Source organism: Prionailurus bengalensis, chromosome F2 (genome assembly GCF_016509475.1).
Source record: "Prionailurus bengalensis isolate Pbe53 chromosome F2, Fcat_Pben_1.1_paternal_pri, whole genome shotgun sequence".
NCBI lineage: Eukaryota > Metazoa > Chordata > Mammalia > Carnivora > Felidae > Prionailurus > Prionailurus bengalensis.
In genome coordinates this window covers 44,511,369-44,529,491 of record NC_057353.1, presented here as the reverse complement: position 1 = coordinate 44,529,491, position 18,123 = coordinate 44,511,369, and the positions used below count along the sequence as shown (strand labels likewise).

The 18,123-nt window shown below is 43.1% G+C and overlaps 1 protein-coding gene across 1 annotated transcript in view; it reads left to right on the top strand.

Moving 5' to 3' along the window:
- Window positions 1-13,593, top strand: part of NIPAL2 (NIPA like domain containing 2) — an 85,027-nt gene extending 71,434 nt beyond the window's left edge. The window contains exons 7-11 of the mRNA XM_043601457.1: window positions 1,660-1,795; window positions 3,680-3,768; window positions 8,093-8,156; window positions 9,335-9,429; window positions 10,818-13,593. Coding sequence (XP_043457392.1) covers window positions 1,660-1,795; window positions 3,680-3,768; window positions 8,093-8,156; window positions 9,335-9,429; window positions 10,818-10,930 — 497 coding nt within the window. The 3' untranslated portion in view covers window positions 10,931-13,593. The remainder of the gene's footprint in view (window positions 1-1,659; window positions 1,796-3,679; window positions 3,769-8,092; window positions 8,157-9,334; window positions 9,430-10,817) is intronic.
- The last annotated feature ends 4,530 nt before the right edge of the window (window positions 13,594-18,123 follow it).

Below are 18,123 nucleotides of genomic sequence, written 5' to 3'. Positions count from 1 at the left end.
TAGTCTAATTTCAAGCAAAATTTTGAAGAGGAAATCAAGGTCCCTCAAGAGCTACCCTTACAAACTTAAACCATCAAGTGGTGCACATCACTGCAGATAAAATTCCTAGATTAGCTGAGATAGGACTATTGTCATAATCTGTAGAAAACATGTAAGATGATCAGGTCAAAAGCTATTTAAAGATGAAGAGGGACCCAGTTGTAAGGGCCTCTTTGTTCAGATTGGGGGGTTGTTTTTAGAATTTGTCACCTGTTCTCTGTTACGATTTTTAGTGGAAAGGAAAATGCCTGATTTGGAAGTGTGCCCTGGTACTCTTCAAGTTGAAGTATATTTTCAGTTTATGGAAAAGGAGGTTATGGGAGGCTTTCCCTGGTTGGCCATCAGCTGCTATTTTAAATTTTTTTTTCAACGTTTTTATTTATTTTGGGGACAGAGAGAGACAGAGCATGAACATGGGAGGGGCAGAGAGAGAGGGAGACACAGAATCAGAAACAGGCTCCAGGCTCTGAGCCATCAGCCCAGAGCCCGACGCGGGGCTCGAACTCCCGGACTGCGAGATCGTGACCTGGCTGAAGTCGGACGCTTAACCGACTGCGCCACCCAGGCGCCCCTCATCAGCTGCTATTTTAAACATTCTCTCTATATAATGCCTTTTCAAAAGCTAAAAGGGATAAAGCTCAGATATATCATGACCAGGTAGACCAACAGCACAAAGAAAATGTTTCTTGTTCGCATTGCCTTTGACTTAGAGTTATTTGATTTCACGTAAAAAATGATTTTTTTCACTTTCTGTAGGTTTCAGCTTAGTTACGGAATTAGATGCGACATTAAATTTAAGCAACCTAAAACCAAAAGAAAACGCTATTTTCTTCCTACAGAGACATGGTGTTTCTAGAAAATGCCTCATTGCTTTCATATTATAACCTTATCAAGTCACTTCTTCATTGCTGTTGGGAACCTATATTTTTTTGAAGGCAAAAATTGGTTTGCCTAAGGCCAGGTTCCTCTTTAGCATAAGAGTATAAATAGAAAGTGCTTATGTAACCCTTAGATTTATGGTTGACTGAGAGATGGATGCTCAGCTCTGGTCCTGCTTCCTATTACTGTCTTCAAAAAAAATACTTTTTCATGAGACTTCTAGACATTTATGAACAAAAAGGCTCAGACATAGACTCAGTACAATTCTTAGTAAACTCACAGAAGGAGTCGCTTTCCACTCTCCGGTTTTCTCATCTATTTGGCTTTCGATTTTTCAGGATCGTTTAATAGTTATTTTCCCACTCATGTCACATGGACTGTCTGACTTTGCTTCTCTCCCCCACCTTCATTGTTTTCTCCTCTCCCATCTCCTAGTAATTATAACCTCTGCGACATCCTTTCAGCAGTGAGGGCTGGAAAATAAGCATCTTGCTCCCAAGATAAAAAGCACCCAGTCGCGTAGCAGATCTTTAGCTGATTTAGGCAAATTCAAAGTGCCGCACGGCTTGAGCGGCCGGGCCACCCCTTGTCCGGAGCCACGTCCTACCCCCACCTCTCACAAGCCTGCGTCCTGAAAGCATGACTGGAGTATTGACCACTCTACTGTGTAAGCTTCAGGTATTGGTTGGTAATTCTGTCTCAAAAATGTATTTTATTTGTGTCTCCTGTTTTCTTTTTCAGCCTCGTTGACTGTCATTTCAGTAAAAGCAGTCTCAGGCATGATCACTTTTTCTGTGACGGATAAAATGCAACTAACTTATCCCATCTTCTATATCATGTTTATCATCATGATAGCGTCTTGTGTTTTCCAAGTCAAGTAAGTTAGCTTCTACCTATTCACTAATCTTTCAACATTCCCGTGCTTCTCTGAGCATTAATCTTTATTGGCGTCCGTGGATAATTAAAATGAGGTGTAACTGATTTCTGAGGGTGAAGGGCCTTCAGCTTGTCCTCAGCCAGCACGCCTTGCTTTCTCCTTCGCGTCCAATAATAAGTTTTTACTAAGCTTTGCCTTCATGTCTTGTGAGTTCTAAAGTATGGCCGCAATCTAGCTAAGTGCACTTTGATACTTTCCTGATGCTCTTCTGCTTGTAATTAATATCCATCGTACGCAGGTTGTCATTAGCAATAAATCAAAGGGGAAGGTCCACATCCAGGATTTCATTCTAAATATAGGAAATGCATGAACCCTTCACCTTCATTCTTAGCTCATGCTCATTAATTGCCCAGGGATGGACAAAACCAGACGTTTGGCCGGGAGGGAAATCCTTTCCCCAGAACTTTGCATCCTTGGCCAGAATTTTCTTTGTACCCATGGGATCGCGGAATGATTGTTTTATGTTTCTCTTGGGGCCTAAGAGTGGTGACATGGAACATTTTAAATTTCTGTTCTTCTCTCCCCCCCACCCTCCGCCACCTCCTTCTGCTCCAGTCACTTCCCCTCCGTTTCACATCATGATTATGCCTTTGCCTGCGAGGCTGTCTTTAGCCAGCCAGGAAGTTTTCTGTTTATCCCAAAATGCTGTGCAAAAGCTCCATCCCAGAGCCAGCTGGGAAATCAGGGCCTAAACTCGGGAAGAGTTTAGGGAAGAGTTCCCTCCATAGATGCCAGCAGCAAAGCCTAATAGTTCTGGGTCGGACATGGGCCTGTTGCAAGGAAGGTGGAGAGTGACTGGAAAAACCCAGTGTTTTGTCACTGTTTCATTTGTCATTTCCTTATGAGAATGAGTGTGTTTCTAATGCTTGAGCCTTGCCACTTTGTTTCATCTCCCTTTCTTCTTCCAAATTCATCAGCACGGCTGTAACATCTTTTTGGAATTTGGTGATTAGCATCATTATCTTTAAACTCAGCTTTATGAATTTAAGAGGCAGGTCCAACCCAAGGCACCCTGCATTCCCACCACCCTTGTCCCAGTCCCTGCCTCTTCCACACTGGTGCCCCGTGAATGCACTAGAACTGTAGAACTGGCCACCCATCAAAACCGCCTGAGGAGTGGTCTTGTTTGTTCATAGATAGGTACATATACACACACACATATACATGCATGCATGTACACACACGTGTGCTCAGGCACACCTGGGATCTACCCACAAAGCATTTCTTTTTAATTGTGCTAAGACAGGACCTAAACATCAGTGCTTTTTAAAATTGCTCAGTTGACGTCAATGACAGGGCAGCACGGCTTCACTGTGGGAACCTGAGTCGCGCTGGTGGCCAGAGTGCGAAACTGAGCTCCCCACATGTGCTGTGCAGCTGGAGCACGGAGCATTGTTTTTGAAACATTAAACATTCCTTTACTTCTCCATCTTCCTTCTTGGCATGTGGCATGTCAATGGATAGCTACACTATTCCCCAGATATGATATTTAACAGATTCTAGGGTCTATCCTAATGAATCAGCTCCAGTGTGATACTGGTCCAGCAGCTTGACTCACTTCCAACTCAAACTTCTGTGGCCTCAGAATATGATTAATTGCTTTTCATTGTTACTGTTGTTGGTTTAAACAGACCATAAAACCTGACATCTGATCTCATACATCAGATGCATATAAGCTATGACTGCTGATTGGAAATGCCCTTTTACTGCACTTCCTTTCCCTTTGTAGTTGTAGCTTAAGGACATGCATTTCTTGAGGTTACTGTTAACTTGTTGCTGAACGTCTCTTAAAGCCAGAGCTTCAGTAAGTGCCTTCTGCTCTAGGTTCCTGAATCATGCCACGAAGCTCTACAACACAGCGATGGTGGTGCCCATTAACCATGTTTTCTTCACGACCAGCGCCATTATCGCAGGTGAGCTTGGGTTTTCTCTGCTCGGGTGATTCGACCCCCACAAAAGCATAAATAAAGTTTCTCTCGGAGTAAACAAGATAGCCAAGCAATCTTCAGTTAAAAGGACATACGTAGCCGGTATCATACCCTGCTCACCTCCACCCGGATCTGAATTTGCTCCATAACATCCTCGCAGACAGGTTATTCTGCTTTGTGGGAAGGCTTCCCAGTGCTCTCTGTCTCCCAAGACAGCTCAGTCCTGTTTTGGATCCCCCTAATTATTTGGAGTGCTCTAATTATTAGAAAGTGTTTCCTTATAGTGGGGTTGAAACTAGCCTCCCTGTAAATTCAAGACTCTCATCTTAGTTCTGCTTTCTGGAGTCTTCTCCTTGCAAGCCCTTCTTTTAATTTTTTTTTAATGTTTATTTTTGACAGAGAGAGAGAGAGAGAGAGCGCGCGCGAGCACGAGCGGGGGAGGGGCAGAGAGAGAGGGAGACACAGAATCTGAAGCAGGCTCCAGGCCCTGAGCTGTCAGCACAGAGCCTGACACGGGGCTCGAACTCACAGACCGCGAGATCATGACCTAAGCCGAAGTCCAACTGAGCCACCCAGGCGCCCCTCCTTGCCAGCCCTTCTGATAATCAAAGCAGCTGAAGGGTCCTCTTGTGTCTTGTCTCTGGGCCAAACATTCCTCTTTCCATTAACTCCTCCTTCCTTGCCCCTTACCACTGATCACCTAGATCAAAGACTGGGGTCCAAAACTGAATCCAGTGTTCCAGGGAAAAGCAGGCAGATGAGAATAGAAGCTACTATCTTCACTGCTCTGGCCTCTATTTTTCTACTATTACAGTCCTTTTGTATTTATTGACAATTCAGAAACATATATATGTGAGACACAATAGCATTTTTTTTAAGCATAAATTTGACTTCACTCATATGAGGACTTTAAGATACAAGACAGATGAATATAAGGGAAGGGAAGCAAAAACAATATAAAAACAGTGAGGAAGACAAAAACGTAAGAGACTCTTAAATATGGAAAACAAACAGAGGGTTACTGGAGGGGTTGTGGGAGGAGGGGTGGGCTAAATGGGTAAGGGGCATGAAGGAATCTACTCCTGAAATCATTGTTGCACTGTATGCTAACTAACTTGGATGTAAATTTAAAAAATAAATTAAATTTAAAAAAAAGAGATCAAAAAAAAAAGCATAAATTTGAAACTTGGTCCAAACCAAAATATAATAGATTCCAGTATATCACTCCTAAGGTTAGTACTGTTATGCCCTAGTTTATTGGCTTGTTGGATATATTTACTACCTTCTTATATTGGAAGTTCATTTCCCAAAGCAAAGTTTATGTATTTTGGAAGCAATTAGGGATTATGTTTCCTAACTGACACACCTTTCTTATTTCATGGCAATGTGACTGCCAGTGGGCAGTTTCTAAAAGTAATCGATGCATTTTTTATTTCCCAAAACTGAACCTTACGTTTAAAGAGAAAGATCATTTACCAAGACATCTGATTTTTTTTTAGAATTTTATGCTTGCTGACAAAAGAAAGTATGAAAAGATGGCACATTAGCGTGCCCTAGAATTGTTAGAAACAAAAATAATAGGGCCCCAAAAGAGGTACAGGCATGACATACAGCCTAATAGTTAATGTTGTAAAGACGTGTAAAAAATGTACTTCCCTTGAAAAGAACATTTCTGTAGTAGGACCAACAGGGCTGGAATCTCAATATTTAGCACGCCAAGTAATTGATGAGTCAGAGAGGCTGGAACTTTCTGGAAGTGATAATAGTTCATCTGCTATTACTGAAGTATGGAATGGAGATGAAGCTTCTTGACTAATTTTCCTTTTTTGCCCCCATCAAAAAGTCTAGCTTAAAATTACAATGTGGTATCATATTTTGCCTAAGAACTAGTGAAGTTTTTGTTTTGTTCTTTTTATTGCGATAACTAACGCCAAGAAGGCTGCAGTATTACTGGCACTCTCGTGGAGTTGGGTAGCATGGCACTACCCTCCGAGAACTGGGTTTCATTGTCTTCATCAAGAGCCTTAAAAATGTTTCTAATCTTTGATCCTACAACTCAACAACGACAACAACAAAAATAACCCAATTTAAAAATGGGCAAAGGACTTGAACAGACATTTCTCCAAAGAAGATGTATGAATGACCAATAAGCACACGAGAAGATGCTCAACATCACTAATCATTAGGGAAATGTAAATCAAAACCACAAGGAGACATGACCTTTTACCCATTAGGATGGCTACTAGCAAAAAAGAAAAAACAAAAAGAATTAACAAGTGTCAGTGAGGATGTGGAAAAATTTGAACTCTGTGCATTGTTGATGGGGATATAAAATGGAGTAGCCACTCTGGAAAACACTATTCCTCAAAAAATTAAACATAGAATTACCATACAGTCCAGAAATTCCACCTCTAGGTCCATATCCAAAAGAATTGAAAGCAGGGACTTGAACAGATATTTGTATGCTTGGATTATAGCAGCATTATTCACAACAGCCAAAAGGTGGAAGAAACTCAAATGTCCATCAACAGATGAGTGGAATAGTATGTCATACAATGAAATATTATTATCCAGCCTTAAAAAGGTAGGACATGCTGAGACATGCTACAACATGGATAAACCTTGAGGACATTATGAGATAAGCCAGTCACAAAAAGACAAATGCTGTAGGATCCCACCTATATTAGGTATCGGAGTAGTCAAACTTACAGGTACGGAAAGTAGCATGGTGATTGCCAGAGGCTAGAGGAGGGGGAAATGGGGACTTGTCATATAATGGGTAGAGACTTCCAGTTTTGCAAGGTGAGAGGGGTCTGGACATTAGGTGTACAATAATGTGAATATACTTAACAAAACTACAAACTTAAAAATGGTTATGATGGTGAACTTTTTGTCATTTGTATTTTACTATGGATTTTAAAAAAAGATGTTTCTACTCTTTGAAGCAGAAATTCTGCGTTAAGCAGCAGTAACAAGAAAAATCCTGGGGTGCCTGAGTAGCTCAGTCAGTTCAGCAACCAACTCTTGATTTCAGCCCAGGTCATGATCTCACAGTTTGTGAGATCGAGCCCTGCATCAGGCTCTGCACTGACAGTGTGGAACCTGCTTGGGATTCTCTCCACCTGCCTCTCCCTCCCCCCATCTGCACATGCGCAAGCTCTCTAAACAAATAAACAAGCAAATTAACAAATAAATAAATGAAAAATCCTAAAATGCTGAGAAAAAAATACGTATGAAGAAGTTTATCACTAATTTTCTACAGCAAAAAAATTTCAAAACAGCTGAAAATGCCCTTAAAAGAAATGAATATTATAGGGCCGTTACTTAGAATAACATGGAAACATTGAAATGATTACACAAAAGTGTGCAATAACATGGAAAAATGCTTCCAAACCTGCTCATCCATTCAACAGATATGTATTAGGACTGAACGTGGATCCTTCCTGTACGAAGTTTATTCTCCGAGCACTCCTTTCATATAGGGCTCTGTCTTGTTCATCGTGGTGTCTGTAGCACCCCGAACAGTAGCTGGCCCAAAGGACTCAGTAAATATTCGTTGGCTAACCAGCAAGGATAACACCGCACACACAAAAATCCAGTTCCAAGTAATACATAATTTAAAGATGGCTTTAAGAAAAAAACAATTCTATGAAGGCTTTGGGACCTTAGACCAAGAAGAAATCCTTGAGACCAACAAGGAGAGAAGAAAAGTTCCTCATAGTAAACAACGCATCCAAGTTTTCCTTCCCCCAAAAGGGCGACCAGAAGAAAGAGAAGGGAGAGGGGGTTGACAGTGAGAAATGGGGCTGGGTGGAACGACTACGGTGCCCTCCAGTGGCTGAGTGCACACGGGGCATTGCCAAGAGTGACAGCCTGGGCAGCCAACAACTGCCCTGAAGGGAATGCTGTGTCAGAGGCCCCAGAGTCCACGCAGGCTCTCAGGTCAGGCTTGCTGACCCCTGGCCTAAAACTGTAGGTAGGCAATGGCACTAGAGTTTTGTTTTCTTGTGTGTTCCAGTGGGCTAAATCCTAAACTGGATAAGAAATTTCTATTTGCAAAAGTTATGTTAATTGTGTTGATTGTATAATAAGAATACATTACATAGAGCCTACGAATCTATGTTCTTTTTGAAATCACTGAAAATCTGAGTGTGGCTTGCAAATATTTTCAAACTAAGCTACAGGATGTGCATTTTAAGGGTACCTATGCCTAGAAAAAATAATACATTAACATAATTTAAAAAACAGTGCGTAGCTTTTATATATGTTCTTACCCTAAAATTAAGTTTGTCTTTCGTTCCCGTTATAGGTATCATATTTTATCAGGAATTCCTTGGTGCAGCTTTTCTTACCATATTTATATATATTTTTGGGTGAGTAAGTGTCTCAGAAGTAAGGAATGTGAAATCCTGTTACTTTTATGTAGGATTTTTGGCATTGTACCTCAGGTATAGAAAATTGGAAGGTAATATAAGAAAAATTAGTTTCCTGAGCTCTTAAAAGAAACATATTTTTCAATTTAACACCCTACACAGGGTGTTATATGACCCTACACAGGACTCCGTGTCTTTGACTTGGTGATTTGGGTATCTCTCTGAGGGTTCTAAAACTGGGGATGTTCAGTTCCAGCCAAAGTCTCGATAAATCCACTGGTTGTTGTAGCTACTCCATGACCTTTTTGTACTAAATCAGATTTACCTCACTCTTGGAAAATTCTAGGTTAGATCTCACTCAGGAACCACAGATGCCTCTGGGATTATCTAGAATAAAAGGTCAAGTCTAGGACAGATTATTAGCTTTGGACCTAATAACATCAGATTGGTGGTACCCCTTCCTTGTATCTGGACGCCCATCATTCCCCCTTCCTGGAGATTTGGTGGGCATGATTGCTGACATTCTTGCAAACAGAGGGCAGAATGTTGACAGAATGTCACCGATGTCTAAGATCCTCTGTTGGTTCCAGCTGGCACTCCCTTAGCACTTTAGCTGTTTCTTGATCTGGTGTTCTGCATGACCATTGTTATGCAGACTTGAGCCCAGACTATTTTCAGTGTAGAAAACCATCTAGCTTGAAAATTCAATTTCATAAGATGCTTGGGCGAGCCTAAACTTCTAGGATCTGGAAACTATGACTATTCTTATGGCCAAGGACAATTAAATTTCTTAGAAAATTAAAGAACTTTGTTTTTTTTTGTTTGTTTGTTTGTTTTTTGTTTTTGTTTTTTGCTTGTGTTGCATGCCAGTAATGGGTCTGGGCATGCATGGATAGAAAATGAGACCTAGTGTCTACCCAAAGGGTTTAGAGCCTGATTTAGCCTCCAGATGGTAAAAACCTGGGGCAGAGATTTATTGGAAGCTGCCCAGGTCTTGGTTCTGGGGGAAAGTATTATTGGCTGCAGCAATTAAGACAAGTTCTAGAAGGCTTACCATGAAAAACAGGAAAAACAAAACCAACGGAATTTGTGTCATCATGTAGAATATGGAGCTCGGTTATTTAACACCATGAGTTGTTTCAGTGTTCTTGTGTTCCTTATTAATATTACTCTTACAGGTGTTTCCTGTCATTCCTTGGTGTGTTTCTGATCACAAGAAATCGAGATAAGGAACATCTGCCACAGTCTTACATTGACTTTGGAAATATTCCTGGTAAACTGTCTATTCTTTAATTTATGATGGAAAACTTTATCCATATAAATTAGTAGTCGCTGCTATTATTTGGGGTGTTAAAATTACTATAAAACATAATTCTTATCCTTAAAAAATGTACATTTAGCGATGAAACCAGAAGTGATGTTTTAACTGTAAGTGTTAGTAATCATTTATTTGAATGTCAATTTCGCACAGAACACTGAGGATATAAAAGAACTGGCCCTGTTTTCTTGATTTGGGTGATGTCGCAAATTTCCTTTTTGGATTTCCTTAAACTGAAAAAGGGTGAGGGGTAGGAGTGGGGAATGGCTGCCAACAGCAGACCCCTGCTGCTTGGGGAGCCTTTGAAGGAACATCTAAGGGCAGGAGGTTGGGCTGCTAAGGAATATAGTTCCTGGAAAGACTGCAGTGGCCTCTGCACTGTGGGACCAAAAGGGATGTTCTTCACAGTCACCTGAACATGAATAGCTTCTTCCCCTCCCCCACATTTGCCTTCATCCTGATCCACGTAACATGCACTGTCTTCCCAGCCCCCCACTCTCACTGGGAAATAACTTGCTTTAGTCACGTAGACAACAGAAGCAATGTTCAGAACAAAGCAAAGTTTGCTGTGTCCTCACCCCCTCTCCTGCCCACTCAGTATTTCCAGCTTTGCTAGGGATTTGGGGTGACCTATAGGTTTCTAGATGGAAGTTAACAGTGATCTGACAGCTTCCTTTACCATTCTGTTAGGCCCAAACCTTCGAAGCAAAATTCATTAAAGCCTTCTCCCTATGACTGGGAAAATATGGCCCAAGAAGTTCTGTGTTCTCTTTCCCTCTTGAGTCCCCTAATCAGCTAAGAGCATTCAGGGCAAGAATTGGCATTCACGGCAAGGGTGTGCATTATAAATGACGTGTATGGTTAGAAGTTCTTGGGTGGAAAATAAAGTTTTCATATTTTTAACCCGAGTTTTCATTTCACAAAGCCCCATACATAGGATCAGTAGCAGCTTCCAGAATCTGCTATAAAAGTCTGTTTTCTCTGTTGTTATATACTTAGAACAAACATGGAAAAGGGGGAAGGACACCGGGCAGGAAGGTGTGGAGATGAGTGGATGCTTCATGTCCCCCCCGTGACTGATCCAACCTGGTTTCCATGCCCAGCACAGTAGGCCCTGTGCGGTGGGGAGACAGCTCTCTCCTGTGGACGGCGCATGGTCACAGTCAAGGGACATGGAGTTCCGAGGCCTTTTCTTCCCGGTGTTTATCTCTTGTTTAGAGGGTGACCACATATTATAAAAAAAGGTGGAGGGGAATAAAATGTGGCTTGGAGAGAGGAGAAATTATTAAGACTTATCCTTTTGTATGAGCGCAAAAGATTTTCTGTGATTACTCTCTCCACAGGGAAACAAACACTGGACAAAATACAACCAGATTCAAATGGCTTATCCTATGGAACTTTGCCTGATGGAAGTGACTCAACGAAGAGCCAAAGCGGAGAGAAGAAAGAGGTCTAAAATGCCAAGAGGGATGGCTTCTGGCCTGTTATTCGATATCACCTTTGAAAAAAAACTGCACATGTTCCATTTGTGTCCACAGCTTTTCTGTGCTGACATGTGCTAGCTAGCATTACCGGTCCTTCACCGTGTCTCCATTTGTGCGGACAGCGGGGCCTTCCTAAGCCTTGACAGCCTCGTGTCTTCATGGAATGTAATTTGAAGTGTTCCCCACACGCTGGACTTGCCCCTGGTGAACTTCTAACTGGCTAGATCTTAATTAGGGCCTGGCTACTCAAGCAGGACTGTCACACAAAAATGTGCGTTCACGATTTGGCTACAGAGTACATAGGCTGCTCTTCCCACTCGACTTAGAGCGTCAGCTGCTTTGCTTTAAAGAGACATGTTAATCCCACAACCTCATTCTGGTACCAAAGGTTTGAGAACATTCATTTCTCCTACGACATCTTTTATGAGCCTCCCCCATAAAGATCTCACCTTTCTATTCCTAAGTTAGAATGGTGAATCATCTTTCCTGAAAATGAGCCCTATTATAACCATCCTTTTATCTTTAAAATTAGAGTTTGTAAGTGGCATTCTGTGATGGTGTGTACCTTGGCTGGTGAACTTTTTCAGATTAAGAAAGGAGCCACCTCAGAATTAGGACCAATTTTTCAAAAAAACATAGAATGATTAACATTTTCTTCAGCTGTATGATCCTATTATACTTGAGTTGCAATTGAAAACTTCATATCCTAAGCCTGTATTTGTTTAGTTCTTATGACTTATCTACTGGGTATATTTTAACTCCTGACACAAGGGTCAAAACTCATATTTAAGTTCTTAGTGTTACCTTCACTAGCATACCATGTCTTCCCCAAGTTATTATCTCGAGCTTTATAAATTCTTCTAGGCAAAAGGACAGCTATGATTGGAGACCTGGATTTTAGCCATTGAAGTCTGTAGACATAGCCAGGTGGCCCAAGCTGAGACCAGAGAGGAAGGCCATGTGCTGCTGTACCCTGCCTGGCTCCACTGCTGTGACTAGTCAGATACCTACTAAGATATATTTGTAGGGAGAGTCCATAATCATATCTGTTATTTATGAACTGCTAATATATTTAAATGAGAAGAAAAAAGCTAGCCTTCACTGTAACCAAAATCAAGTAATAAGCCCTATCCCTAATGACATTTCAAAACCTTCAGATCACGTCTGACATGCCAGTCCAAAATTGTTCAGGCCAGTTGTCTGGCATTTGTAAAGGCTGTTTATCCCGGAGCTCTTGAGACTGTCGTCTGAACTGCTTTGGGTCTTTCAGCCTCGTTCCTTGTCGTAACCTATGCTCCTGACCAAACCTGGCCACAAAGGCAAGATCCGAATCTATCACCCACGTATGAATAATAGCCTAGAGCCCATGTCTGGCTTTTGAACTCCTGGTAAGAATTCCTGCTATTGTGGAAATTATCCCCCTAATTCAAATAAAACAGTCCTGTAATTTATGGCATGTTTTACTGAATCGGTCCAACATGTTGGCACTTGAAGGCTCAGCTAAGAAATGTGTCTGGTGTCTTAAACTACAGATTTCTGATGACTCTTAAAACTGGTTTCAAAGATTGCGAAAATATTTAGACTAAAGAGTTGTACTTGAAGTGGGACTCCATTTATAGCTACAGCACGTGGTTTTGAGCACTGCAGAATTTTGCACAGACACAAGCATGATGCCAATACTTTAGTAGTTGCCAACATTCGCATCTTTTAAAAATTTTGTGAAATGACATTGACTTATGCACATTTGAGCAATCCAGCAACGCTTTAGAAGTCCAGGCAACGTACAAAATATATCGAGACCTAATTTTACTTTCCACGTTGCTTCTTCAAAGCCAGGTGAATAGGAGTTTTAGTTGTACTGGCTCATAAGATTTTTTAAATTACAAAGTGCATGACAACAACCAAAGCCAACCCAGTCCTTCTCTTGGCATTGTGAATTGGGGACCTTTAGCCAATACTTGACTCATTTGACTGTTTGTCTAGACGAGGGGCCTGCAAAATTTTCCTGTAAAGACGCACAGAGTAAATATTTTTGGGTCTGTTGGCCAGTGTTGCTTGTCGCAGCCACTCAGCTCAGCCATGATCGCATGAAAGCAATCATAGATGATACGTAATGAATGAGCACGGCTGTATGCCAGTAAAACTTTATTTACAAAACAGGTGGTCAGCCCTAGGCCTGTAGTTTGCCAAGCCCTAATCCAGACTCCCTTGCCCTTGCTATGCAGTGTCTTTCTTGTTCCTTGGACATTCAGGCGTTGAAAAAGTGGCACTTCATGGTCCATGACACACTAGGATGCTATGGCATGGTGGAGCCATGTCTTGATATTTACATTAGGATCTTGTTGCTTATATAAGATACAGATGGAAGCGGTGAGTTCATTATGGGTGCCCAAGTTTCTCTTGAAAGCAGTGGTTCTTTTGTGAGCACCGCTACCTGAACTGGAAGAGCCTTTCCAGTCCCATAGTCCAAGTTGATAATAGCCTCAGAAGTGAGTACGAGCTACCTTTCATCAAAGCAGAGGACTTTACCATCTGATTGTTTTCACTTTAAGTGTTTGCTTAGTCTATAACCATAATACTTTCACTACCAGAATCACTTGGGAAAAAAATACAATAAAAACTTCTCAAGCAGTGACTCAGAATGTGTTTTTCAACACCCCCATCCCACCCCCACAAGCTCCTGGAAATTCTATTTTGTGGCAAAGAAAGAACAGGAAAAGGCAGATTTCGTAGATTATTGCAATGTCAGTGCTAGTGAAGAGTAATGGTGATAATGTGCAAGTTTGGCTCCAAAAGAAGCAGGTGTAAATGGTGGGTATGACTTAAATGGATTGAAACACTGAGCCAAGTTCCTGGAAGCCAAGAACCCTCTCTATGCTCCTTGTTTCCAAGCGCACAGCTCATCCAGGGATGGTAACCGTCTGCGCTCGGCCACGCTAAAGGCTGCTTCATACTTGCCAATTTAATAGTGATGTTATGGACATAAATATAGCAGTAATTAAAATGAACCTTCCCACCCCCCATCCCCCCGCCAGACTGCTTTCCTTAAATTCCAGGGCTGGTTATGGAGATAATCCTTGCACTGGCCACTGCCTACCTAATTCACATGTCTGGCGCTAGTGAACCTGAGTGCTTTAGTGAAGTTGCTAGATAAACACCACACGTGTTGAACTTTTAGAAGAAGATCTCAGAATTGAGCCTAACGTGATTGTGTGGGAAATTTAGGAGCTGCTTCTAATCGTTGGACTCATCAACAGTCTGGCTCTTATTATGGCTGTCTTGGAATTAAAAAAGAAAAAAATCCACACAAACATGGTTTCCATGCAAATACAGACCAATCTTGGGCTATTAAACGTCGCGTTTTTAGCAGTTGTGGTAAGTGCAGGGAAAAGCCTTCCCACCCAGGAATTCTTGAGTCTGTCCCCTTTCTTACCAGCCTCAGGGTACCACACAACATGCAGCCCTGTGCCAGGAGAGCAAATCAGTTACAGGAGCTACGACCCGTCCAAGGAAACATTTTTTGCAAGAAAGAGAGGAAACTCCTCCCTCAATGTTGGTCCTTATTGAGAGTTAATGAGTCCCAACCACAATGTAAGAGAGGCATATCAACTCCAGTATCAAATAAATGTGGTGTTTTGGGGTGCACCCAGCTGAGCCAGAGGTTGCCAACAGTTTCACAGAGTTCCAGGCAAGGTGCAAGATAGCCCCCGTGTTCCAGGAAAGAATCTCCTTCCCAGGGAGCTGGCAAGTGCCAGAGAAGGAGCCCCTCCACTCCTGACGTGACCAGCACGCGTGAACCAAAGCCACTTTGCACATTTGAGCTGCTGCTACCCAGACGCAAGCTAATCCTTCCAGTGTGCACACATCCCACTTTGGGAGACTTTTCCTTCATGGTTCTAATTTGAAAACCAACCTCAGCAATTTTCTGAGGTTTGGGCTCTAGTCCTTCCGTCCAAAGTTCCTCACCTAAACCTTCTAAAACGCTAAACACGAACAAGGAAATGACCCAACTCAAGCACTCTTGATCCAGGGTCTTGAAGTTTGAGTTGTTTGCCTGATTATAGACCCAATCACCACATGCCTCAAACTTCCCAAAGACTGATTAATTCGCTTAAACGTAATTGATCACATACCATTTTCGATGCAGTGGGTTTAAGGTTATTAGGAGTATAAAAATGAATTCGACATGAAGACCAGCTCTGCAGGAACTTACTGTCTGGTAAACAACAGCTTTCATTTCTTGAGCCCCTATGATGTGCCAGGCGCTGTGCTAAGTCTTTCACTTGTGCTACTCATTTAACCCTTATAATTTCTGTACCAGGGAGGGCATTATCCCTATCTTAGAGATTAAAAAAACAGGGCAAGAGGCAGGGCAGGGACTAGGGTAAGTCAAGAGAGGCACCTGGGGCACGGGGCCCTGAGAGTGAGTTGCTCCTTAAATGTTGTGCCCTAAGCACCTCCTTGCATCCTAGCTCTAGCAAAATAAGTGAAGTGGTTCAACCAGTGTCATTCAGCTGGCGACTGGCAGAGCTGGGATTTGAACCCAGGACATCTAACTCTGCAACCCACACTCTTATGGCTAGTATCGCTATACCTACACTGCACAAGACAACATCAACAGTTCCTTAAAAGACTTGAATAAAGGCTATGGGAACCCAGAGGGGAAAGCGGTCATTTTTGACTAGGAGGCAGTCTTCAAAAAGAAATTGGGGATTATGGTGGATTAAATGGTGCCCCCCCCCCAAAGATTTGTCTACCTCCTAACACCCAGAACGTATGAATATGACCTCTTTGGCCAAAGGGTTATAGATGTAATTAAATTAAGGATCTTGAGACAATGTCATCCTAGATTACATTCTGGACTACTCAATCCAATAATAGGGCCCTTATAAGAGATGGAACAGGAAAAGATAACAGACACACTGGGGGGAAAGCCACATGAAGATAGAGACAGAGATTGGAGTCACGAAGCCATAAGCCAAGGAATGCCAGGAGCCCCCGGAAATGAGAAGAGGCAAGGAAAGATTCTCTCCTAGATCCCTGGGAAGGAGCACAGCCTGCCAACACCTTGATTGATCAGAGGATACCTTTCTGTTATTTAAAGCAGCCCAGTCTGTGGTACTTTGCTGCGGTAGCCCTAGGAAACTAACGCAGGTATTGAGCTGGCCTTCAAAGTCTATATAGAATTTAGACCTAGATGGAAGCCCGTGAGCAAAAGAGAAGCTGAATAGCTCAGAGTAAGCTTGGAAACGTCTGCAACATGGAGTCATGCGAAGAGGAAGGCAATTGATAGGACGAGAAAGGCAGGTTAGAAGGCCTTGAGTGGCCAGCTCTGACACAGAATTAAGGGCTTGGGTTTGATTTGGGAAGGAAATGATGGCATTAACTTCAGTTCTGGGGGTGCAGGGTGGACCTAAGGACATAATAAGAAACTCGCCTCTCAGAATTTCATGACATTCCCCTTTATCTTTCTTAGTCATTCACCATCGATATTAGATGGCATAATAAACATTCAAGAAGCAAGGACTGAATTCAGGCTTTGCATTTGTGGCACATCACATCCTACCAGAAATGACCAGTGTAGCCAGGCCATAAAGGCTGGGTGGTGTCCCCTGAAATGGCCTTGGGCAGAAAAGCTGGGCCCAGAGAAGGATGTGCCAGGCCAGCCAGAACTGCACTCCCCAGAACCTGAATTGGGAGATGTGGAGAGTGTCAAGGGGTTAGGCGGGGAGCTGTGGCTGGGAGCCCTCCTGGGGAGGTGTGAAGGCAGAAGGGACAGCAAGGGCCATAGCAAGCCACGGTCAGTAGGAGACTGAAGTTATAGAGAAGAAGGAATTGTGAGCATAGAAGAACCAAATCTGTTGGCAAAGCAAGAGAGGCAGTAAGCAATACTATAAGAGAAGTAGATCCAGAGTGGGGTTGACCAGCGAGTTTCGGTGACAGATAGCCAAGGCCCAGGCCCAACATGGGAAGGTCCAGGTGAGTGAAGCTCACCTCCTTCCACTCAGAGGCATGTTTATAATAAACAGCCAACCGCCAGGGCGCCCTGGGGGGCTCAGTGGGTTTAGCGTGCCACTCTTGATTTCGGCTCAGGTCATGATCTCACAGTTCGTGGGATCGAACCCCACATTCGGCTCTTCTCTGACAGCACGGGGCCTGCTTGGGATTCTCTCTCTCTTTCTCCATCTCTCTGCCCCTCCTGCACTTGCCGTCTCAAAATAAATAAGTATAAAAAAAAAAAAAAAAAAACAGCCAACCCCTTCTCCAGCTGGCTGGAGAGACCGCGTTCCTGGCCACGGGAAGGGTCTGATTTTTCCCAACACTCATGGGGTTAACAGAAAACAGTTAGATGTGGCTGCTGCTAGCACATAAGGGGAAAGGATGAGCCCATTTGAGAATCGCTTCACGAAATTCAGGAAGAAGCTCTTCCCAGCATTCAAAGTACAGGGCAGCACTGTTCAATGACAGTCCGTAACCAGTAGGGGGCGGTCTTCAGATAGGAGACAGGAGAAGGTGGGCCCAAGAAAATGACCACAAGTTTCTGGTGGCTCCTAGGCTTAATCTTAATGAACATCATATCCTTGTTCTTTTTTAAAAGTGTAGTAAACCTGATATATGGTAATTTAAGAATAGCCAAGGCATCTGCTTGGGGGGGAGGGGGGGCGGGATGAAGACAGGTGTTCCGAGGGGAGGAGCAGACATAATGGGAAACCTTCCCAATGTAGAGGGAAACATCAGTCGCACCTAAACATACAAATAAGAAAAAGTCCCGAGTTCAGTAGCAAAAGAGGCTTATGATCACCTCATTCCTTGACTATCCACCAGCTCCCTACAGGTGGCCCCACGGCAACACCAGAGAAATGAACAGGGCAGGGGTGGAGGAAGGCATCTCCAAGCAATGCAGCCCTTTGGCCAAACGAGGAGTTCCTCCTGCGGAGTTTGCCCTGCTTCGGGACCAGTCGGACATCCCTGCAGACCGCAGAGCCATGGCCACGCTCTCCCCGTGGCGCAGAGGTCTCCAGCCTCCAGCCCCAGGGGCTGACTCTGATGGGGACGTGATCAGGAGGGGACATGAGCAGGAGCGCCCCCCTTCTCCGCTGCTGCCGTGGAGCGGGGTGGGGAGGGTAGGCTTCTGAGGAGGAGGACGGAAATCTGCTACAGGGGC